Raw genomic sequence first — 24604 nt, forward strand, 5'->3', positions numbered from 1 at the left:
CGTTGGGGCTGTGGCTATTGAGTATTCTTCTGAGCACATCGGGTGATGAAATATTCGGATCGCCTCCAAGCGAGATGACGGCAGTGATATGGAATGGAAGCCCAGGAGGGCAACCTTTTTTTTACGGTATTTGTTAAGCGCTTGCTATTTGTCAAGCGTTGTCAATCAGTCCGTCGTATTTATTGAGTGCTTCCTGTGTGCAGAGCTTTACTGTAATAATAATAATAATAATGTTGGTATTCGGCGCTTAGTATGTGCAGAGCACTGTTCTAAGCGCTGGGGGAGATACAGGGTGATCAGCTTGGCCCACGTGGGGCTCACAGTTTTAATCCCCATTTTACAGATGAGGTCACTGAAGCACAGAGAAGTTAAATGATTGCCCACAGTCACACAGCTGGCAAGTGGCGGAGCTGGGATTCGAACCCATGACCTCTGACTCCCAAGCCCGGGTTCTTTCCACTGAGCCACGCTGCTTCACGGTACTGTACTGAGCGCCTGGGAGAGTACAGTAGAACAAGGTGGGTAGACATATTCCCTGTCCACAGTGAGTTTACAGCCTAGAGGGACTGTCCTAAGCGCCAGGGGTAATTGCAAGATAATGAGGTTGGACACAGTCCCCCTAGGATTCACAGTCTAAGTCGGAGGGAGGAGGATTTCATCCGACTTTTACAGGTAAGGTGACTGAGGCACAGAGAAGTTAAGCGACTCGCCCAAGGTTACACAGTGGCGGAGCCGGGATTAGAATTCAGGTCCTCTGACTCCCGGGCCTCTGCTCTTCTGGTATCATGGTACATCATGGTTTCGTAATGAGAAATGTTGGCAAGTCCAGCGGGTGGGAGAAATCAATAAATGGTATTTATTGAGCGCTTACTGCATATAGAGCCCTGGACTAAGTGCTTGAAACTTTGGGAATTTTTGTGCAAGAACATCAGGGAAATGGGGTTAATAATATCAGTAATGATGGCATTTATTAAGCGCTTACTAGGTGCCAACCGCTGTACTAAGCCCTGGGGTAGACACGGGGTAATCAGGTTGTCCCCACATGGGACTCACAGTCTTCATCCCCATTTCCCAGATGAGGGAACGGAGGCACTGAGAAGTGAAGTGACTTGCCCAGGGTCACGCGGCAGACAAGCGGCGGAGCCGGGATTAGAACCCACGTCCTCTCTGACTCCCAAGCCCGGGCTCTTGCCACTACTCCCTTGGACCTACGTGCGGTACGGGGACTGGGTCCCCATTTTCCAGACGAGGTCACTGAGGCACAGAGAAGTGAAGCCACTTGCCCCAGATCACCCAGCAGGCGCATGAGGAGCTGGGATTAGAACCCAGGTCTTCTAACTCCCAGGCCCGAGCTCTTCCTACTAATTCTTTCTGTATGCAGAGCACTCTACTAAGTGCTTGGGAGGGTATAATACAGTACAGCCGTATTGGTCATGGGTTCGAATCCCGGCCCTGCCACTTGTCAGCTGGGTGACTGTGAGCAAGTCACTTCACTTCTCTGTGCCTCGGTGACCTCATCTGTCAAATGGGGATGAAGATTGTGAGCCTCACGTGGAACAACCCGATGACCCTGGATCTCCCCCAGCGCTTAGAACAGTGCTCTGCACATAGTAAGCGCTTAACAAATACCAACATTATTATCATTAAAAGAGTTGGTAGACAAGACGCCTGCCCACAAAAAGCTCGTAATCTAGAAGGGGAGACAGACAAAATTAATCAACCAAGCTCTGTGCTAAACTCTGGGGTAGATATGAGATCATCACATACAATCCTTGCCCCGCATCGGACTCGTAACCTCGGAAATAGACGGTAAACTAGACCGTAAGCTCACCGTGGGCAGGGAACGTGTCTACCGACTGCTGCATTTCCCAGGAGCTTCGTACAAGTCGATTGAAGCAGGGAGAACGGGTTTCATTTTCATTTTACCGATAAGGACCCCAAAGCCCAGAGAGGGTAAGTGAGTTGTCCAAGGTCACGCAGCAGGCCGGTGGCTAAGACGAGAGATCCCTGGCTCTCCGGCCACGAGGAACGGGGCAGAGAGTTAGCAGGGGGTGAAATCCGTGGCCTGATCTTAATTTCCCTCTTTGTCGGCAGGGAACGTGCCCACACAGCGCTCTGCACGCAGTGTGTGCTCAGTAGGGCAAGTCACGTCACTTCTCTGCACCTCAGTTACCTCATCTGCAAAATGGGATTGAGACTCTGAGCCCCACGTGGGACGGGGACTGTGTCCAACCCGATCTGCTTGTATCCACCCCGGCGCTTATACAGTGCCTGGCACATACTAAGTGCAGAATTGTGATTATTATCATTATTACTATCACTATTAATAATAATAAGTACAATTGACTGACTGACAGAGGGAGGGGTATTTAGAGCCCACCTCTCAACCTTGCCGGGGTCTTAACCGGACAGACGGGTGCGGTCAAAAATTCTTCTTTTGGCAAACCCTCTTGGATTTGATTTCCCCCTCCAAAAGTCAGGGAGAGAACTCTGACGGTTTTCCTCCGGCCGGACCCTCCCGCAGCCCCCTCGGGGGACGGTCTGAGGGGACCCACGCCTCCCCCGCCCCGTCAGAGCACCGAGAAGAGCCGACATCTGGCCGGGACTGGGTCTTCGGAGGCCGCCGGGGCCGTCGCCGACGACATTCCGGCCGAAGGGGATCGAGCGGCGCCGACGCCACGGGGGCATCGACCGGGACCCGTGCGGCCCGCCCGCCCGCCCATCGTCGTCGTGGACGCCCCGCGTGTTTGCCGGCCCCCCCGCGTCCCAGCGGGCCCGAAGGGGGGTCGCGCCGGACCCAGGCCCGATGATGCGATGATTTCATTCCCCGCCCGGGGAAGGTCCCCGAACAGCGGAGAGGCGGGTGTCCCGCCCCAGAAAGGGTTTGCCTTGGGAAACTGTTACCAAGCACGAATGGAACCGTCACCATCTCCCCAGCAGAGAGGCAGGATGGCCTGCTGGATAGAGCTCGGGCCTGGGAGTCAAAAAGACCGGACTTCTCAGCCCGGCTCCGCTACATCGTTCATTCATTCATTTAATCGTTTTTATTAAGCGCTTACTGTCTGCAGAGCACTAAGCACTGGAGAGAGAACAACAGAGCAACAAACAGACACATTCCCCGCCTACAGTGAGCTCACAGCCTAGAGGGGGAGGTAGATATTAATATAAACAAATAACTGACTGTCTCTGTTACCGATCTGTCCGTTCCAAGTGCTTAGTCCAGTGCTCTGCACATAGTAAGCGCTCAATAAATACTATTGAATGAGTGAGTGAATGAATGAACAGATGTATACAGATATATACCTTTGCTGTGGGAATGGGAGGGAGGATGAATGAAGGAAGCAAGTCCCGGCGACGCAGAAGGGGGCGGGAGGAGAGGAGGGCGCGGTCAGGGAGGCCTTCTTGGAAGAGACGAGCCACTTGTCTGCTGTGTGACTTTGGGCAAGTCACATCACCTCTCGGTGCCTCAGTTACTTTATCTGGAAAAAGGGGTTGAAGAGTGCGAGCCCCGGGTGGGACAGGGACCGTGCCCAACCTGCTTAACTTGTGTCTACTACTCCCCAGCACGTAACAAATACCACAAAAAGGGCAGAGGCCCCGGAAGCGATGATGGGAGTCCGGTTTTCCACCCCCGAAGCAGGTTTTCCCTCCAGGCTGGGGACCGGGACAAGGTTCCATTTGCCTGAGCCTGGATCCGAGCAATTGTGAGTTGAGGGGGGAGCTTAAGGGGAGGGGAAATGGACCAGGGACGATAGGGGCCTCAGGAATCGGGCCCCCCTCCTGCTCACAGCCAGCTCTTCTGGTCCCATAGACCCTGTCCCTTGTCCTCTCAGAAACCCACACCTTACCTCAAGGGTCCCTGAAGCCCCCGGCTAATGTTTACCCCGTCCCCGCAGGGGCCCAGTCCCCCACCCCAATTGCCCCCCAAGAGCGTCAGGGGTGTTGGATGGTCCATGCTGGGTCACTAGGGGAGAGTCAGGGGTGGAGAGGGGAGAGTGAGGAGTGTGGGATGGTCCGTGCTGGGTCACAGGGAGAGAGTCAGGGATGGAGAGGGGAGAGTCAGAGGTGTGGGATGGTCTGTTCTGGGTCACCCGGGGAGTCGGGTGGAGAGGGAGAGTCAGGGGTGATGGATGGTCCGTGCTGGGTCACTGGGGGACGGTCAGGGGTGGAAAGGAGAGAGTCAAGGGGGTCGGATGGCCTGTATTGGGTCACTTGGGGAGAGACGGGGATGGGGAGGGGAGAGTCAGGGAGGGGTGTTGGATGGTCTGTGCCGGGCCACCGGGAGAGAGCCAGAGATGCTGGACGGTCCATCCCTAACCGTGAGGTTGAGTGTCCGGGAGCCACCGGCCCACGGGCTCTCCCAGCCTCCTGGGGCCCCCATTAGAGACCACGTCAGTCAGTCGTGCTGTGTGCGGAGCACGGACCAAGCGCTTGGAAGAGTAATAATGATGATGATGATGGTGTTTGTTAAACGCTTACTATGTTCCAGGCACTGTACTAAACGCTGGGGCAGATACAAGTACATCGGGTTGTACACAATCCCTGTCTCACACGGAGCTCACGGTCTTCCTCCCCATTTTACAGATGAGGTCCCTGAGGCACGGAGAAGTTAGGTGGCTTGCCCAAGGTCACACAGCAGACGAGTGGCGGAGCCGGCATTAGAACCCATGCCCTTCTGACTCCCAGGCCTCTATCCACCACGCCAAACTGAGTAACATACAACAACAAAGAGATGCGTGCCCTGCCCGCAACGAGCCTACAGTCTAGAAGAGGGGAGACATGTTCAGAGAAATAAATAAATGCACAAGTCCTGGGGCCGGAAAGACCGTGGGACCGAGCTGGGGTGGAATCGCTCAGGATCCGATGGTCTTACGACAGAGAGGCGGAGAATGGGAGACAGAGACCCAAACGGGGCCGAGGGGGAGCCGGAGCGAGAGACGAGAGGACGGTGGGTCCGTACCGAGGAGCGTTTATCTCACGGTCCGACGGTCTCGTATTTCTACGACAACGCCCCACAGGGCCTCCCCGAGAGGCCCGGCAGTTACCGCTTAACTGGGAGCCGGGCCCGGGCCTGAAATATTTTCGAGTTAGACTCACACCGGGCCCCTCCCGGCCCCGAGCTCCCCCGGGCAGCTAGCCGGGGGTCCCCTCCCTCGGCCCGGCCCCGGGTGGGGCACGCAGCTGGGTCCGGAGGGACGAGGGGGAGGGTTGACGTCACTTTGGGGGCCGAAGGTCTTACGTCAAGGGATAGGGGGGAGGAAGGCTGGTGGGGCAGGAGTCCCCGGGGGGGGGGGGAACGGTGAAACGTCCGTTTGCCGCCTTCTGCCTTCCTTTGGTGGGAGATGGAAGGGGGGCTTCTCCAAGCCGGAGTTTAGCTCCTCTCCCCTTTCCCCGCTCCACACCTCCTCCCCCAACAGGGCTTGTCGCTTTTTATTCAAGGCAGCAGCGCGGGCAAAGGGAAAACAGGGAAGACGGGGACGGTGCCCTCTTGGACCTCCGGACAGTCAAGGGGTCGCCTCTTGGCCCCAGGAGCGGGGCAGGGAGGGGCCGTCGGGCCTAACTCTCATCGCCACCCTGCCTGCAGAGTGTAAACGCTGGGAGGGCAGCCGGGGCCACTCCTCCCCTGGGTCAGACTGCAGTGCGGCCTAGCGGATCGAGCCCGGGCCCGGGAGTCAGAAAGTCAGGTCTTGTAATCCCGGCTCCACCACTTGTCTGCTGTGTGACCTTGGATAGGTCACGTCACTTCTCTGGGCCTCAATTTCCATCTGTAAAAGGAGGATTGAGACTGTGAGCCCCACCTGGGACAGGGACTGGGTCCAATCCGATCAGCTCATATCCAACCCGGTGTTTAGTACAGTGCCCGACATATAGTCAGCGCTGAACAAATATCACAATTATTATTATTACTGCAGCGGGCCAACCTGTCCCTCTCCTCTTCCGCCTTCCCCCAACCCACCTGGGATCTGATAGGAGAGGGCAAGGGTCCCATCCCTCCATCCCACACCCTGTCTTGCTCACCGCACTTTGAAATGGATTCGGAGAGAGTAGAAGAGTCCGGAGATGAGCAATAGAGCAATGACAATTAGGAAAAATCCAGCCTTGGAAATCAGAAGAAACAAATTGAGTCGGTTGAGACCAGAGAACAGAAGGCTAAGAGCGGCTTAATAAATAACCTGTCCTCAAGACTAGAGGTGGAGCCGGCCGTCCTTTCTCAGCGTCCACCGAGGACTGCGCCGGGGGAATTGGGCTCAGGATAAAGCTGGAGAGATTTCGATTAGACCCAAAAAAGAAATGCGAAATCAGAAGAGGCATCACCACTCCTGGAGCTCTTAAAGCTCTCTTTCACGCCTCTAACGCCAACCCCACGGGCCTTCCATCTCGTCCGTCTCGCCTCCGACCTCTCGCCCACGTCCTGCCTCTGGCCTGGAACGCCCTCCCTCTTCATAGCCGACGGACAATTACTTTCCACCCTCAAAGCCTTACTGAAGGCCCATCTCCTCCAAGAGGCCTTCCCCGACCAAGCCCTCCTTTCCTCTTTTCCCATTCCCTTCAACGCTGCCTCGACTTACTCCCTTTATTCCCTTTATACCCCCCTCCGAGCCCTTGCAGCACTTTATTTATTCATACGAATGACTCTCCCCCTCTAGATTGCCCACTGTGGGCAGGGACTGTGTATCGTTCTACTGTACTCTCCCAAACGCTTAGTACAGTGCTGCGCACAGGGAATGAGCTCGAAAAATGTGACTGACTCCGGAAAAAGAAGAAACCCCCATCTATCACGGAGGGCAGGCAGTTCATTGGAGGCAGAGGGCCGGAGCACATGACCTCTCCAGTGGCGTGATAGTCTAATTCCCGGGGAGACAGAAAAGAGGCAAGAAGGAGAGAGAACGAGCCCAATTAATGAGATTTGAGCATTAAAGGCAAGAAAACAGCCGAGATAGCGGTGGGTGAGGTGCAGGTGATTCTAGCCATAAGAGTGAAAAACAGACTCGGCTACTAATCCCGCGTTTTCAGGTGTCAGGTTCTCACGGAATAAGCGTCCGAAGCCTGGCGTTGTCTAAAGGCTCACGCTTTCGTACATTTGAGGAGAACAGTTGAGCCGCCGCAAAGTCTCACGAATGGGAAAGAAATCCCTCCTCTAGCCGTGAGACTGATTTTGGGATTTTAAAGGGGGGGTCGCCGCCCCACACAGCCCAACTCGGCCGGATGAGAGATTGTGGCCGGCTATAGCGGTCGGGGTCGGCCCATTTAAGAGCCTTCATGCCTAGGTACTGCTGAGGTCTACCTGGACACCAGTTAAAACCAGTTTTCCCAGTGGCAGGGAGAGAAGAGGGGTTTCCATCGAAACCGTGTGTCCCCCCCGGACTGTAGGCACTTTATTCATTCATTCGATCGTATTTATTGAGCGCTATGTGCAGAGCACCGGACCCAGCGCCTGGAAGAGTACGATCCCGGCCCTGCCACTTGTCAGCTGTGTGACTGTGGGCAAGTCACTTAACATCTCTGGGCCTCAGTGACCTCATCTGTCAAATGGGGATGAAGACTGTGAGGCTCACGTGGGACAATCTCATGACCTTGTATCTACCCCAGTGCTTAGAACAGTGTTCTGCACATAGTAAGCGCTTCACAAATCCCCTTGTTATAAGTGTGACCGTGGGCACGTCACTTAACTTCTCTGTGCCTCAGTGACCTCATCTGTCAAATGGGGATGAAAACTGTGAGCCCCACGTGGGAACCACCTGATGACCCTGTCTCTCCCCCAGCGCTTAGAACAGTGCTGGGCACCTAGTAAGCGCTTAACGAATACCAACGTTATTATTATTATTATTATTATTAATAATGATGATGTGGATGATGGCATTCGTTAAGCGCTCACTAGGTTCTGAGGGCTGGCTGATGATGACGGTGTTGCTGACGAGAAAGGAAAAGGGAGGGAAAAGGCGGAGGAAGAGAAAGGGGGAGGGATGCGGGGGCGGGGTCTGGGGGTCTGGGGGCGCGGGATCCCCCTCCCAGGGCGGCCATCGCGTTTCCCGGAGCCGGAGCCGGACCGGACTCTCCCTCTCCCTCTTCTCCCTCGGCGGCCAGGCCCCTTCCCGCCTCCGCGCCTCCCGCCGGGACCCCCGACGCCCCCGTCGCAAGGTGAGCGGGCCCGGGGGGCTGGGGGACAGGAGAGGGGGGCCGGGGGGCTCGGGAGAGAGGAGGGGGTCGAGGGTGGATGCTGGGGGAGAGGGGAGAGGGGGGCTGGGGAGAGAGGATGAGGGTTGGGGGAGAGGGCCCAAGGGCTGGGGAGAGCGGAGGGGGGTGGGGAGACGAATACTGGAGGAGAGGGGAAAGGATGGGGGGCTGGGGAAAAGGGGGGGAGAGGAGGGGGTGGGGGGTGGATGCCTGAGGGGAGAGGGGCGGGGGGCTGAGGGAGAGGTGGGGGTCAGGGGCGGGGTGGATGCTGGGGGAGAGGGGAAGGGGGGGCTGGGGGAGAGGGGATGGGGGCTGGGGAGAGAGAAGAGGGTCAGGGGTAGGGGGTGGATGCTGGGGGAGAGGGGAAGGGGGGCTGGGGGAGAGAGAAGGGGGTCAGGGGGCTGGGGGAGAGAGGTGGAGGGCTGGGGAGTGAATGCTGGGGGAGAAGGGAGGGGGGCTGGGGGAGAGGAAAAAGGGGCGGGGGCTGGGGGAGAGGATGGGAGCCGGGCGAGAGGGGTGGGGGGCTGGGGACAGAGGAAGGGGTCGGGGCGGGGGGGTGGATGCTGGAGGAGAGGGGAAGGGGGGGCTGGGGGAGAGGGGTGGAGGGCTGGGGAGTGAACGCTGGGGGAGAAGGGAGGGGGCTGGGGGAGAGGAGAAAGGGTCGGGGGCCGGGGGCAGGGGAGAGGATGGGAGCTGGCGGAGAGGGGTGGGGGGCTGGGGGAGAGAGGGGAGAGGATGGGGGTTCTGGATGAGAGGGGTTGGGGCAGAGGAGGGGGTGGATCCTATGGGAGAGGGGAGGGGGACCAGTCCGGGCAAAGGAACAGGCCGGACCAGGCGGGACCAGATGTGCGGATCCTCACCCCCTCTCTGTCCATTGCAGATGTGGACCCGCCTGCCCGTCCTCGCCCTCCTGGCCACCGCCTGGGTCCGTGCCGAGGTGGGTGAGGGGCTCCGGGGCGGGGGGCAGGCCCGGGAGGGTGAACCCGAAAGGGGCAGGGACCGGTGCCGCCCCGGATCCTTCCTCGCTCCCCCTCCGGACTCCTTCCCCGCCAACCTTTCCCCAGTCGCCCATTTCTGGGCTTTCTCCAAACCGAATCCATCCCTGAGACGTTGCCAGAAGACCCCCACCCCCACCCCCCCCCCCCCCACCAACGCCCCCACTCGAGACGCCCCCTTTCCCTCCTCCTTTCTCCGCTCCAGACCTTCCCCGCCACCCCCATTCTGCAAAGTAACGGTGGACTTCCTGGCTGGGAGAGGAAAAAACGCCAAGCTGGCTGGGCTTTGGTCTCTAGAAAGTGAGGTCAGAAACAAAATATTCGATAATTATGGCAGGACAATGTGGAAGCGATTAACAGACTCCAGCCCGGCCCGAATGAGGGAGAGAGGGAATGTGCCTTACAAAAGGCGAGTTCCCGCGTGGGTCGCTCTGTCCCCCGCCTCCCCATTCGTTCCCTCAATCAACCGGTCCATCGACGGAAATCGACCGAGTGCTTACTGGGCGCGCGGCACTGTACTGAGCCTTTGGGAGAGGGCCATCTGATCTCCCATTCTTCATCATCATCATGTGGTATTCGTTAAGTGCTTACTACGAGCCAAGCATCGAACAAATCAATCAGTGGTATCTATGAAGCGCTTACTACGTGCAGAGCGCTTTATTAAGCGTTCGGGAGGGTCAATGCGACAGGACGGGCCGACACTTTCACCGCCCCTGACGATCTCACGATCTCCGCTGGGATAGGTACAGGATCATTCGTCTTCCTTACTACCCTCTGGCTGGGTGAACTTAGAGAGCCCCCCGAGGGAAATCCGGAAGAAACCAAAAAAACCAAAACGGGATTCTCCCCAGCTAAGCCCAGGGTGAGGGTCTTTGTAGAAGCCCCGACCACGAGAGGTCTGGGGGGAGAACGAGGAGAGAAAAGTGATGATGCTTCAATAGCTCAGTAGTAAACGTGGAAACAGTAGCCCCCGGTGAATGGGCTGCAGTTGCGGTAAGTGCTAAAAGCTGGGGTCCGTGTTTCAGGGCAGGGTCTTCCTCTTGGGGTTCTACAGCCAGGAGTAGCACGGAATCACTCGGAGCGGGGCGCTAAAAGAGATGGACTTGAAAATGTCACGGTCCAGGGCAGGATTTAATAAACCAAAACTAATTCTGGTAAATGGGCGGCTAAAACCGCTCACGACGATAAGCTACAATATTGCGCCTCGTTTTAATGTGTTTTATCTGGGAGTTAATGGTGCTTGTAGTAGAAATACTTAGCTCCTTCTTTGGCCATTGCCACGTTCGGTGTTTCCAGGCAAGTTCACTGATTCTCCTGAGGAACAATTTCAGAAAACGTACGATGAAAAATTAAATTTGGATTTTTTAAAAAAAAAATTTACTAAAACCCAGACCGTAGAGCACTCTGAAATTTCGGTACTTTTTTGCTGAGGGTTGTTGTTGGGTTTTTTTTTAATTAATCGGGATGCCTATAAAATCTGTGAGTGTTCCCACCCAGGCTGCTTTGTCTGATTTGAAGTTTGAAGGCAGCAGGGTTTGGAGGCATGGTGGGATCTTCCAGATGAGCGCTCCCTTGGAGTCTGAAAAAAATCAGAGCGTGTGGAACGAACGTGAATCCCCCCGGTTCCTCGGACTGTAGAATGTCTGTGGAAAATATTGGGGAAACAGATTTCAGTGGACCCGAGAGAGATGTGTTCTTCATCTCCGCAAGTACACATTGGAGCTAATTTTACAACCTTTTTTCAGGGACTTTGCATTCCAGATTGCTGATATCATGGGGAGGACCTGCAGGGAACTGAGATACCCTTATCAGTTGTACTTATTGAGCGCTTCCTGCTTGCAGAGCACTGTACTAAGCACTCGGGAATGTAACAGAATTGGTAGATATAAGGTAGAGGGGGAGACAGACCTTAAAATATTGGTATGTACGTAAGGGCCGAAGATGGGACACTTTAGACCGTCCCACAGTTTAGACCGCGAGCCCGTCACTGGGCAGGGACGGTCTCTATCTGTGGCCGAATTGTCCATTCCAAGCGCTTAGTCCAGGGCTCTGCACATAGGAAGCGCTCGATAAATACGATTGAATGAATGACAAATAAAACTACAAATCCAGGTTCATACTCAAATTCTCACTCTCTTAATCCAATCTATCCACTTTCTTCTTTGATTCTGTAAATTAGTGTAGTGTCTGTCTCCCCCGTTGGACTGTAAGCCCCTGGAGGGCAGGGACTGTGCCTTAATGTACTCCCCCAAGAGCTCTGTACGGTTTTCTGTCCTCGTAAAATGCGCAGTTAATTCCACTGACCGATTGATTGATTGATTTGAAGGGCTGGGAGGAGTAAGAGGGCCGTGCTTGATTGTCCGTGATGACGGGAGCCGACCTCGGCCGAAAATGCTCTCGGCGGGGACCGTAGAGGCCCAGAGGAAACGGGCCTGGAAGGGAGGAATTGAAAGTGATGGGTGGAGAAAGACAAAATGTTTGGCTTTAGAGGGAGTGGCTAGTCTTGGGAAATGAATCCCAAATCACTAGTCAAAAGTGCCTCAGTTCAGCTCTGGCACGGAAGGGATTTGCTGAGAACTTTCCTCCTTTTTTTAACATCCGCTAGCGGCTCCCATTTCTTCCCCTGAAATCGGTATTTCCCCTCACACTCTCTGAATGGAATGCCCTCCCGCTCAAATGAGCCAAACCAAAAGCCTCCCAAGGATATAGTACTACGAATAATGATGACAAGCATAGTTGTGGTATTTGTTAAGCGCTCACTGTGTGCCAAGCACTGTTCTAGGCACCGGGGTGGAAGCATGATCCTCAATCAGTCGTATTGATTGATTGCTTGTGGCGTGCAGAGCTCCGTGCTAAGGGCTTGGGAGAGTACGATATGCGGAACTGGTAGATGTGTTCCTGGCCCCCGAGGAGCTTAGAGTCTAACAAGGGGCTTACCGTGAAGCAGGTCGGGCACGATCCCCGTCCCACATGGGGCTCACGGTCTAAGTAGGAGGGAGAAGGGATAATGGATCCCCGTTTGCAGATGAAGAAATTGAGGTACGGAGACGTGAAGTGACTTTCCCAAGGTCACACGGCAGGTAGGTGGAGGGACTGAGGTTAGCACTCAGGTCCTCTGACTCCCAGGCCTGGGCTCTTTCCACCAGGCCAGGTCCCCAGGACCTCCCGAAAAGTCACCTCGTCCGAGAGTCTTCCCTTCACCTTCTCTGTCGCGTCTCCTCCCGTCAGCTGCCTCTGCCTTTGTGTGCAATAGCTGTCTGCTCATTTCTCCACTTGGTGTTTCTGCTTTTCTCCTTATTGAAAGCAAACAATTATGGCATTTATTGAATTTCATTCATTCAATAGTATTTATTGAGCACTTACTATGTGCAGAGCACTGTACAAAGCGCTTGGAATGCAACAGTTAGAGACCATCCCTGCCCAATGACGGGCTCACGGTCTAAACGAATGAGCGCCTCCCAGCCCCACAGCACTTATGTCATATCTGTCATTTATTTATTTTTATTACTGTCTGCCCCCCGGCCCCGCTAGACCGTGAGCTCGTCATTGGCAGGGCATGTGTCTGTTTATTGTTCCGTTGTCCTTTCTGGAGCTCTTAGTACAGTGCCGTGCACCCAGTGAGCGGCCAATAAATACGATTGACTGACCGACTGACTGACGGGGGCTAGGCGGCTGCTCCGGCCGGATTCCGGGTTGGCGGCCGGAAAAAAAAAACCCCGGAAAGTCCTCCGAGCCGGCCTCGGCCACTGCCCCGTGTGAGGGTGGGAGTCCGGTTTGCTTCGGCCTGTTTGAGGCGGAAATCGACTTTGGTACTGTCAACAGCCAGCCTGCTATCACATCCCCAAGAAGGGAGCATCCCTTGTTTAATCCCGGCCATAAACACCCAGTTAACCCTTAATCCCCGCTAGACTCCCCATCGTTGGGAGCTGGAAGCTGCTCGAGAGACCTGGCTCGTTGCGGACAGGGAGTGTGTCGGTCGTATCGTATTCCGCCAAGCGTTTAGCCCAGTGCTCCGTGTAGAGTAATAAGATTGAATGAAGAGACCCGTTCTAGGGGATCCCGTCCCCCTGGAATCCCCGGAAGGGCCCCGATTTCCGCCTCGTTTCGTCCCCGGGAAGATGAGGGTTTGGCCCCAGATCCGACCTGACCGCAGGAGGAACTGACTCCCAGAGGGAGGCTTAGGCTGGGTATCCATTCCCTGGACAGAGAGGGCGGGAGGGTGTGGGGGATGTCATCTAGCGTGGCTCAGTGGAAAGAGCCGGGGCTTGGGAGTCAGAGGTCATGGGTTCGAATCCCGGCTCTGCCACTTGTCAGCTGGGTGCCTGTGGGCGAGTCACTTCACTTCTCCGTGCCTCACTGACCTCATCTGGAAAATGGGGATTAACTGTGAGCCTCACGTGGGACAACCCGACGACCCCCTATCTCCCCCAGCGCTTAGAACAGTGTTCTGCACGTAAGCGCTTAACAAATACCAACATTAATTAATTAACTGCTTCGAGAAGCAGCGTGGCCTGGTGGAAAGAGCCCTGGCCCGCGAGTCGGACGGACCTGGGTTCTGATCCCGGTTCCTCCACCTGTCTGCCGTGTGACCGCACTTTTCTGTACTTCAGTTTCTTCGTCTGTTAAAGGGGGATTAAATCCTACTCCGTAGTCTGTGAGCCCCGTGGAGGACAGGGACTGTATCTAAACTCCCTCATCAATTCATTCGTTCAGTCGTACTTATTGAGCGCTTACTGTGTGCGGAGCACTCTGCAAGCCCTTGGAAAATACAGGTCGGCGACAAATAGAGACAATCCCTGCCCGAACTGATCCTCCGCAACCTGGAAGTCGTAGGGGTCACGCTGCTTAGTACAGACGCCGCTATTCCCCCGTGATTCAGTTCCCAGTTGGGGGCCCACTGCGTTACTAGCCGTATTGGCTGAGTATTTATTAAACCTTATTAAAATCACATCTCCTCCAAGAGGTCGTCCCTAAGTCTTCATTTACCTTACTCCTTCTCCCTTCTGCGTCACCTATGCACTTGGATCTGTACCCTTTAAGCATTTGGTATTCACCCCACCCTCAGCTCCCCAGCCCTTCCTACGCACAAACCCCTAATTTGTTTGAATTTCCGTCTCCGTCTCTGGCCCGTGAGCTCCTGGTGGATCGGGAACGTGTCTTCCGACTCTCTTGTACCGCACACTCTCAAGCACTCAGTATAACGCTCTGCACACAGAAATATTATTGATCGACTGGGAGAAGCACGCGGAAGTAAAAGCCGCCCTCCCTGCCCTTGAGGACCGTATCGATCGATCGGTTTATCGAGCGCTTATCTTGTGCAGGGCATTGTGCTAAGTGCTCGGGAGAATATGATACAATGGAGTCGGAAGGCGCCTTTGGGATGGTAGACAAAGATATTGTGAAATGAGACAATAGAGAGAGGTAGTGGACATTTATGAGAAAACAGAGTGAACGGAACAGGTAAATAATATTAATAATAATAATGTTGGTATTTGTTAAGCGCCTACTATGTGCCGAGCACTGTTCTAAGCGCTGGGGTAGACATAGGGGAATCAGGTTGTCCCACGTGGGGCTCACAGTCTTAATCCCCATTTTACAGATGAGGGAACTGAGGCACAGAGATAAATTCATGAGAGTCGGTATGATCGAGGGAAAGGAGGGAGGAATCAGGGAGGGCCTCTTGGAGAGGGTGACTCTAGGAGGGCTTTGAAAACGGGGAGGGATGGCTGCTGATGATAACTATGGCATTTATCACACACATACTATGCCCTAAGCATTGGGATAGATGATCGCCACTTTATAGACGGGGAAACGGAGGCCCGGAGAGATTAAGTGACTCAGCCAAGGTCACACAGCGGGCTAGTGGCGGGGCCGGGACTCGAACCCGGGGCCGCGCCTTCTCCTCTAGGCGCGGCGTGTGGAGGAAGGAGAGCGCTTCCGGGGTGGGGGAGGCGGGAGGGTCCGGAGCAAGGGACGGGTATGGAGTTATTTAGGGAGGGAAGGCCGGCTCTGCCTGCAGCCGGCTTCCTCGGGTCACAGTCACAAGCGCCCTCCTGCCCGTCTAGCGGCCGGTTGCACCCCGGATCTCAGTAGGCACCCGACGGGCAAGGCCCTGGGGATGCGAGCGGGGCCGCTTGCAGCGTGGTTTAGGGGATGGATCCTGGTCCTGGGACTCCGAAGGACCTGAGTTGTAATTCTGGCTCTGCCGCTTGTCTGCCGTGTGACCTTGGGCCAGTCGCTTCGCTTCTCTGTGTCTCAGTTCCCTCATCTGTAAAATGGGGATTGAGGCTGTGAGAGAAGCAGCGTGGCTCCGTGGAGAGAGCCCGGGCTTGGGAGTCAGAGGTCGTGGGTTAGAATCCCGGCTCTGCCACTTGTCAGCTGTGCGACTGTGGGAGAGTCGCTTCACTTCTCTGTGCCTCAGTGACCTCATCTGCAAAAATGGGGATTAAGACCGTGAACCTCACGTGGGACCACCTGATGACCCTGTATCTCCCCCAGTGCTTAGAACAGTGCTCTGCACATAGTAAGCTCTTAACAGATACCAACATTATTATTATATGGATTAGGGACTGTGTCTGACCTGATTTGATTGTATGACAGTGCCTGGCACATAGGAAGTCCTTAATACAATAAAAATTAATATTATTTGTTATTGAGTGCGTACTGTGGGCAGAGCACTGTACTAAGCGTTTGGTGTCCTTTCCCAGCGGCTCAGTACAGTGCTGTGCACACAGTAAACCCTCAATAAATATGATTGACCGACTACGCTATAACAGAATTGGTAATCACGTTCTCCGCTCTCCGGACTTCAGCTTCGGGGCCGGGGCCCACCCGGCGCTCCAGACCGGAGTCCGCTGTCTCCATCTCTTTCATTCAATTCATTCAATAGTATTTATTGAGCGCTTACTATGTGCAGAGCACTGGACTAAGCGCTTGGAATGAACAAGTCGGCAACAGATAGAGACGGTCCCTGCCCTTTGACGGGCTCACGGTCCGATCGGGGGAGACGGACGGACGAGAACGATGGCGATAAATAGAGTCAAAGGGAAGAACATCTCTTAAAAACGATGGCGACTAAATAGAATCGAGGCGATGTACATTTCATTAACAAAATAAATAGGGTGATGAAAATATATACAGTCGAGCGGACCAGTACAGTGCTGAGGGGATGGGAAGGGAGAGGGGGAGGAGCGGAGGGAAATGGGGGGAAAAGAGGGTTAAGCTGCGGAGAGGTGAAGGGGAGGCGGTAGAGGGAGTAGAGGGAGAAGGGGAGCTCAGTCTGGGACTGGCGTCAGTCCATCAGCCGGGGTATTTATTGAGCTCTTACTGTGTGCAGGATACTGTACTGAGCGCTTGGAAATGACGGATATGGACTTAACAGATTTGGGATGGGGGAGGAATAAAGGGAAAGCGGGGTCAGCGGGACAAGGCGGGGCGGCGTATGCCAACGAGGGCGGAGTGTGGAGGTCGGGAGAGTAGCCGGCGCTGGCCGAACCTGCCAGCGGCTTGTTGTGGAGGAGGGCAGACCTCCTTGTTGTGGCGGTGGCTTAGTTATCCCCCCCCACCGACCCCTCAGCGCTTACGTCCGCATCCGACATTTATTTATATCCGTTGGTGTTTCTCTCCCGCTCCAGCCCATTTGGGTGGGGAACGTGTCCACCATCTCTGCTCGATTGTCCTCTCCCAAGTGCTTAATACAGCGCCCTGCACAAAGTAGATGCTTGGTAAATATGATCGATCCATCCATCCATCGACAGAAGGTGGGGCTGAACCCTGGCCGGCTGGAGACGAACAGGCCGGCGGTGCGGTCCCCGGGGCGGGCGGGCCGGTGTTGGCGATGGTTGTAAAACTCTCCACAGTCCATCGTCCGGCACATCCCCCCTCCCCGTCCCCTCCTGAAGCAAACCCCTCCACCCCCGGGGGTGAGGGCGGCAATGGCCAGAACCCCTGGGGGACGGGACTGGACACAGTGTTCATCTGAACACTGAGGAATCCCATCCCATTCCCCCTTCAGGCCCCGGGCCCCACAGAGAACGACCTGCAGAGAAGTAAATAAATAAACAGCGCGGTGGCCATTTGGCAGAAAGCGAGGCACGCCCAAGCATAATGACCCTCCGGCCCGCAGGGCCGTGGAGTCGATGGAGCTACAGAAGCTTGCCCCGGCCCCCCGCCCACCCCCCATCCCTCCCCGGGACCCCCTTTTATGACTGCGACCGGCTGGCTTTCTCAGCTCGGCGTAACGGAGCGGGGACGTCCCGGGGTTTCCTCTGTCCTCCCTTTGAGGAGGTCAGGAAATGACTCCTTTTTTCAAAATGGCATTTGTTAGGTGCTCACTATGTGCCAGGCACTGTACTAAGTGCTGGGGTGGGCACAAGCTAATCAGGTGAGGTACAGTCCATGTCCCACGTGGGGCTCACAGTCTTTTTCATCTGTGGTATCTGTCGAGGTCTTACTGTGTGGCAGGCACTGTCCTAAGCGCTGGGGTAGGTACCGGCTAATCAGGTTGGACGCAGTCCACGTCCCATGCGGGGCTCGCGGTCTTAATCACCGTTTTACGGAGGAGGGACTGAGGCCCAGAGAGGTGAAATGACTTGGCCAGGGTCACACAGTGGACATGTGGCAGGGCTGGGATTAGAATCCGGATCCTCCGGTCCCTCAGGCCCGTGGTCCTGCTTCTCCTAGCCTCTCGGTTAGCGACTATCCTCTCTGTCAATTAATCGGTGGTATTTATTAAGCCTCTCCTCTGAATCGATGCCTTGTGGTGGCAGGATAGTTTGCATAGGAGAAGCGGCGTGGCTCAGTGGCAAGAGCCCGGGCTTGGGAGGCAGAGGTCATGGGTTCGAATGCCGACTCTGCCACTTGTCAGCTGGATGACCGTGGGCGAGTCACTTCACTTCTCTGGGCCTCGGTGACCTCATCTGGAAAATGGGGACGAAGACGGTGGGCCTCACGTGGGACCACCCGGTGGCCCTGTATCTCCCCCAGCTCTTAGAACAGTGCTCGCCACATAGCAAGTGCTTAGCAAATACCAACATTGTTATTATTATAATGATTATTATTATTATATGGTAACGAAGCTTAGAGCTATGCTATCGAGAGATGCTCACTCGTCAGGGTCACCCCTGACGGAAAGGTCTAAGCCGAGGCGTCGGACAGAGTCGATTGACCTGCCTTGGCCAGCAGCGGGCTGGGAAAGAGCCCAAGGCGGATGATCAGTTGATCAAAATGTCGATCAAAGGCAACGGCAGAGACTTAAGTTTTTACCGGGCAGAAGAAGGCGGTGGTAAACCACTTCTGTATTTTTTACCAAGGAAACTACGGGAAAATAATAATGTTGGTATTTGTTAAGCGCTTACTCTGTGCAGAGCACTGTTCTTGTCCGTTGTGGGACAAGTCAGCTCACTTCTCTGGGCCTCAGTTTCCTCATCTGGAAAAGGGGGATTGAAACCGGGAGCCCTAGGTGGGACAGGGACCGTGCGTCCAACCCGATTATCTTGTATCCAACCCGGGGCTTAGAACAGTACCTGCTACACTGTGAGCGCTTAATAAATACCATCGTCTTATCACGATGGCGATACGATACTCGGCGATCTGGCGCCGACGGGGGTGAGGCGACTGATGGCGGGGGCATGCGTAGCGGCGCTTTAAGGCTTTTCCGTCCCCTCCGTCGGGAAGACTCGGCAAAGAAAGCGTTTGCGTTTGGAAGCGGGGTCCGAACGTGCCGCGAAAGAGCCCTCGGTGCCCACGCGGGCCTCGGAGCAAGACGCGGGAGGACGGCGGGCCGAGCGGGGCCGAGTACCTGGCGGACGGTCATTGGCCGGCCCCCGAGCAGACGGCGGTGGAAGATTGGCCGGCTGCCGTTGCCGCTCGCGTTCTTCGCCCCAGCTGTGTCCCCGCGGCTGTCGGGGGGGGAAAATACGTGGGCCGGGAACGCCGATGGGATTTGCACGTGTCCGCGGCCTATCGTCTCCAAGCCCCAAGAGCGCGGGGAGGCGCTGCCCGGAGCCGACGGCACGGAAGAATGAAGCGACTCTTCCTCGGCGATAGGGAGCTCAGCCGGCGGCGGAGGAAGTTAGAAAGAGGGGGAGGTATTAGATGTAAAGAAGAGCGAGGGATCGTGAGGGATCGTGATCCTACCGCTGTAGCGCCCGCCCCGGTGTTTAGGACGGCACCGGTAGACTGTAACTCCCTTGAGGGTGGGGATTGGGTATACCAACTCCGTTGTCCGCTCCCGAGCGCTCAGTACAGTAGACTGTGTGCTCTGTGACCTTGGGCAAGTCGCTTCACCTCCTCTGTGCCTCAGTTCCTCATGTATAAAGTGGAATTCCATACCTGTCCTGTCTCTTTTACTTAATAATAATAATGTTGGTATTTGTTAAGCGCTCACTATGTGCAGAGCACTGTTCTGAGCGCCGGGGGAGGTACGGGGCCATCGGGTGGTCCCACGTGAGGCTCACACTTAATCCCCATTTTCCAGGTGAGGTCACCGAGGCCCAGAGAAGTGAAGTGACTTGCCCGCAGTCACCCAGCTGAAGAGCGGCAGAGCTGGGATTCGAACCCATGACCTCTGACTCCCAAGCCCGGGCGGTCAGACTCCAGGTAGCCCAGGGACTGTGTCCAACCTGACTATCTTACCTACCCCAGCTCTGCGAGCTCTTCCACGGTGCAGAGTGCGTACTAATCGCCCAGGGTGCGGAATCCGACCTAGCTCGTATCGTCCCCGGCGCCGGGAACAGGGCTCGGTACGTAACGGGCGCTTAACAAACACCCCATTTATTATTACCGCCCTTGCCCGAGCACCGTCCCCCGAGCAGTTTGCCGCCGGGCCCCCGGGCGTCCGGCCGGCCCGACCGGGCCGGATGGCGACGGGAGCGCCTCGCCGTTAGCACCCGGGTGGCTTTGTGTGGCCTGGCTGTTAGTCGACGAGTCGGAGATTCTCCGCCGCATTCCCCTTCCCGCCTCGGTCTCCCCCCGGGCGTCCGGGCCCAGACGGGGAGCGGGAGCCGGCGGCGGGAGGGCCGACCGGGCCGGTCCCCCCCGCCGGCCCCGAGACGGCGCGGCCCTTCCGCCTCCGTCCGTCCCCCCGGCATTTCCGAGGGCGATCGTCATCCTCGGAGGCCTCGCGGGGGGATGGGCGGGAGGCCGCGGGAGAGGGAGGTCCACCCTCCCACCCCCCTACAGCCGGACCGGCCGTTGCTATGGCAATACAGTGTATGGGAACATTTAACTACCTCTGTCTGCTTCCAGCAGACCCTACTGAAACACGCAGAGCGCTGGGAGAAGCGGCGTGGCCTAGCGGAGAGAGCCCGGGCCTGGGAGTCAGAAGGACCCGGGTTCTAGTCCCGGCTCCTCCACCTGTAGGCTGGGTGACTCTGGGACTGGTCACTTTAGCGTGGCTCGGTGGAAGGAGCCCGGGCCTGGGAGTCAGAGGTCATGGGTTCGAATCCCGCCTCTGCCGCTTGTCAGCTGGGTGACTGTGGGCAAGTCGCTTCACTTCTCTGTGCTTCAGTGACCTCATCTGTAAGATGGGGACTAAGACTGTGAGCCTCACGTGGGACAACCTGAATACCCTGTATCTCCCACAGCGCTTAGAACAGTGCTCTACACGTAGTAAGCGCTTAACAAATACCGACATTATCATTAATAATGATAGTAATTGTGGTATTTATTAAGCGCTTACTGTGTGCCAGGCTCTATACCAAGCACTAGGGTGGAAACAAGCAAATGGGGTTGGACGCAGTCTCTGCCCCACGTGGGGCTCACAGTCCTAATCCCCCTTTTGCAGATGAGGGAACTGAGGCACAGAGAAGTGAAGTGACTTGCCCACAGTCACACAGCTGACAAGTGGCAGAGCAGGGATTCAAACCCAGGTCCTTCTGACTCCCAGGAGGGTCAGTAGACACAATCCCTGCTTTCAAGGATCTGACGGTCTGGTGGATTTCCCAGTCCCTGGTTGGGGAGGGAAGTTGGAAGCCCCCTCTTCCCGAGAGAGAGAAAGAGAGTGTGACTCTTTCTGCCTGCCCTCCCCGATCTCCCACCCTTCTTCCCCCTCTCCCTGGATGACACGGGTTCCCCATCTCAGATTACACCCCTTTCCGTGGACATTTCGGTGGGGAGGGGGCGCCGGGAGTCGAGAGAAGTTTTTCCATGACTCATTTCGTCGGGGAGGAAACCGAGTCTCCTTGGACAAAGAAGTCTGGATGGCGAGAAGGGGGGCTCCCCTCTCTCCCCCCCGGCACAGTTGGCCCTGTGGAGAAAGGGAGCGGCGGGAAGGGCCGAAGGGAAGCTGGACTTGGATAGTGTAAGGATTTGAAGGAGCACTGACTAGGGAGCCCCATCTCCGTGTGTTTGGGTGTGTGTACGGGAGCGGGTTTATGTGTACGGATTTGGGTGTGTACACGGCTCTGAGTGTGGTTTTTTGGGTGTGTGTACGGGACCGTGTGCCTGCCTTTGCACGAATGGGTCCGGGCGGGCGCGGGTGTGTACGGGAAGTATTCATTCGGTCGTATTCACCGAGCGTGCGTGCAGAGCACTGTACTGAGCACTTGGGAAAGTACAGTGCAGCAGTAAAGAGTGACAATCCCCGCCCACAGCGAGCTCACACTCGGAGAGGGGGAGACGGGCATCGAGTCTTCTAAGTCCCGCACTCTACCCCTAATTTATTTTAATGTCAGTCGATCGTATCTATCGAGCACTTACTAGCTTGCGAGAGTACAACTGGAGACTGCAAGCTCATCGTGGGCAGGGAACGTGTCTGTTAATTGTTATATTGTACTCTCCCGAGCGTTTAGGACAGTGCCGGGCCCGCCGTAAGCGCTCAGTAAGCGTGACGGAGTGAATGGAACAGCACAGTATAAAAGACACGTTCCCCGCCCCGTCTTAGACTGTAAGCTTCTGGTGGGCAGGGATCGCATCGATCAACTCTATTGCATTGTGCTTTCCCAAGTGCTCTGCACACAGTAAGCACTCGGTAAATACCACTGATTGATTGATGGATGGATTGCACTCTCCCAAGCACTCAGGACAGCGCTGTGCACCCGTAAGCGTTCAGTAAATACTTTCGATCGATAAACGGCTAGAAAAGAGAGGATTCTTCACTTTGCAAAGACAAAGGCCGAGAGGAGACGCGATCGAAACGGACAGACCCGCGAAGGGCGCGGATAGGGGTCGGGATGTGGGGGATCCGCCCACTGGAGCAGGAAGGCGGCGGGTTCCGGAAGGAAAGGGAACGATTTTTTACAAAGCAGCTGGCAAACATGTGGCATCTGTTACCCGACGAAGTGGAACGGGACAAAAATAGCAGTAGGATCGAGGAGAACTTGGAGAAATTCAGAGCGAGCGACCTAGAGGGAAGGTCGAAGAGGAGTCAGTGTAGAGAAGCGGCGTGGCTTAGGGGCAAGAGCACGGGCTCGGGAGGCGGAGGTCGTGGGTTCTAATCCCGGCTCCGCCGCTTGTCAGCTGTGTGACTTTGGGCAAGTCACTTTACTTGTCTGTGCCTCAGTTCCCTCATCTGTAAAACGGGGATTAAGACTGAGCCCCACGGGGGACATGGACTGTGTTCCATCTGATTAACTTGTATCTACCCCAGTGCTTAGAAGAGTGCTTGGCACATAATAAGCACTTAACGGATGCCATTAAAAAAAACTAGGGAAGGCAGAACATTCTCCTTGGTTTGTCCTGATTTGGGTCCCTCCTTGGTTTCCCTCCCCAGACGCACACAAAAAAGGTCTGATGGTGATTTTATCATCTTGCTTTGCAGGAAGAGCCAAAGAGCAAATCGAAAATCTGTGCCAATGTTTTCTGCGGGGCGGGCCGCGAATGTACCGTCACTGAGAAGGGGCAGCCCTCCTGCCTCTGCATCGAGGTAAGTTGCCCGCCTCGGGGCACGAGGGAGGGATTCTCCGTGGCAGCGATGGTCTCCCGCTGAGCCCCTAACCAGCTGGGACCCTGTACCCGTGGAAATGTGGTCAGACACCGCTGGTTAAGTGGGAAAAAGTCCGTCCTGCCGCCGGCCGAATGGTTTGCTTTATTGCTTTGTTTGCTCTATGGTACTTGTTAAGCGCTTCCTATGTGTTAAACACTGTTTGAAGCTCAGGGGTAGGTCCAAGTCCCTTTAGATCAGACGGCGTCCCGGTCCCACGTGGGCCTCACAGTCTGAAGTAGGAGAGAGAACAGGTATTGATTCCCCATTTTGCAGTTGAGGAAACCGAGGCCCCGAGAAGTGACGTGACCTGCCCCAGGTCACCCAGCAAGCGGTTGGCAGGGGCGGAATTAGAACCCGGGTCCTCTGACTCCCAAGCCCGGGCTCCTCCCATTAGCCCACGCCGCTTCCGGCCGGGCCTCCCACCCTCAACGGGGGCCTGGTCTCTTTGATCGTTCACTCCGAGCCCTAGCCTAGTAAATAAAGTCACGTGGAGTCACTCTGCTTGGAGTTGGGTGTTTATTTGCTACCTTATTCGTTCATTCAGTCGGATTTATTGAGCGCTTACCGTGGGCAGAGCACTGTACTGAGCGCTTGGAAAGTACAGTTCAGCAACGAAGAGAGACGATCCCTCCCCATCAACGGGCTCGCAGTCTAGAAGAGGGGAGGCAGACCATAAAACAAGTAGACAGGCATCAATATAAATAGATAGAATTATAGATCATTAATAAAATAAATAGAATAATAGATACAAGTGCTGTGGGGCGGGAAGGGGGGGTAGAGCGGAGGGAGGGAGTCGGGGCGATGGGGAGGGGAGGAGGAACGGAGGAAAAGGGGGGCTCGGTCTGGGAAGGCCTCCTGAGCTCTCAGTAGGGCTTTGAAGAGGGCAAGTTTGGAGGATTTGAGGAGGGAGGGCATTCCAGGCCAGAGGTGGGAGGCGGAGGCCTAAAGTCAAATCATTTCTGTCCTTCTCCCAAGCGGACGAAGTAACGGACTGAAGCGGGTATAGGTGCTGACTCTGGTGGGAGAAAGAAAGCCGAGGGGCCAGGCTGCAGAGAGCCAACAGGCCAGAAAGCCTCCTAAAAATAATAATAATAACGTCGGTATTTGTTAAGCGCTTACTACGTGCAGAGCACTGTTCTAAGCGCTGGGGTAGATACAGGATCATCGGGTTGTCCCACGTGAGGCTCACAAGCTCAATCCCCATTTTCCAGATGAGGTCACCGAGGCCCAGAGAAGTGAAGTGACTTGCCCACAGTCCCCCACAAGTGGCCGAGCCGGGATTCGAACCCACGACCTCTGACTCCCAAGCCCGGGCTCTTTCCACTGAGCCCCGCCGCTTCTCTCTGAGCCCGGGTCCCCCTTAGGTCTCAAGGGGAATGGCTAACTGTTGATTTCTAGAGCTAATGCTTCTGCGTCAACTTGGGCAAGTCACCTCACTTCTCCTCGCCTCGGTTACCTCATCTGGAAAATGGGGATTTTAGACCGCGGGCCCCATCTGGGCCGTGAGCCG

At 55.8% G+C, this 24604-nt stretch overlaps 1 protein-coding gene across 1 annotated transcript in view; it reads left to right on the forward strand.

The window, feature by feature from the left end:
* Positions 1–7979: 7979 nt before the first annotated feature.
* FSTL1 (follistatin like 1) overlaps positions 7980–24604 on the forward strand; it is a 30652-nt gene continuing 14027 nt past the window's right edge. The window contains exons 1-3 of the mRNA XM_029081428.1: positions 7980–8139; positions 9056–9112; positions 22930–23034. Coding sequence (XP_028937261.1) covers positions 9056–9112; positions 22930–23034 — 162 coding nt within the window. The 5' untranslated portion in view covers positions 7980–8139. The remainder of the gene's footprint in view (positions 8140–9055; positions 9113–22929; positions 23035–24604) is intronic.

This window comes from Ornithorhynchus anatinus, chromosome 16 (genome assembly GCF_004115215.2).
Source record: "Ornithorhynchus anatinus isolate Pmale09 chromosome 16, mOrnAna1.pri.v4, whole genome shotgun sequence".
Taxonomy (NCBI): domain Eukaryota; kingdom Metazoa; phylum Chordata; class Mammalia; order Monotremata; family Ornithorhynchidae; genus Ornithorhynchus; species Ornithorhynchus anatinus.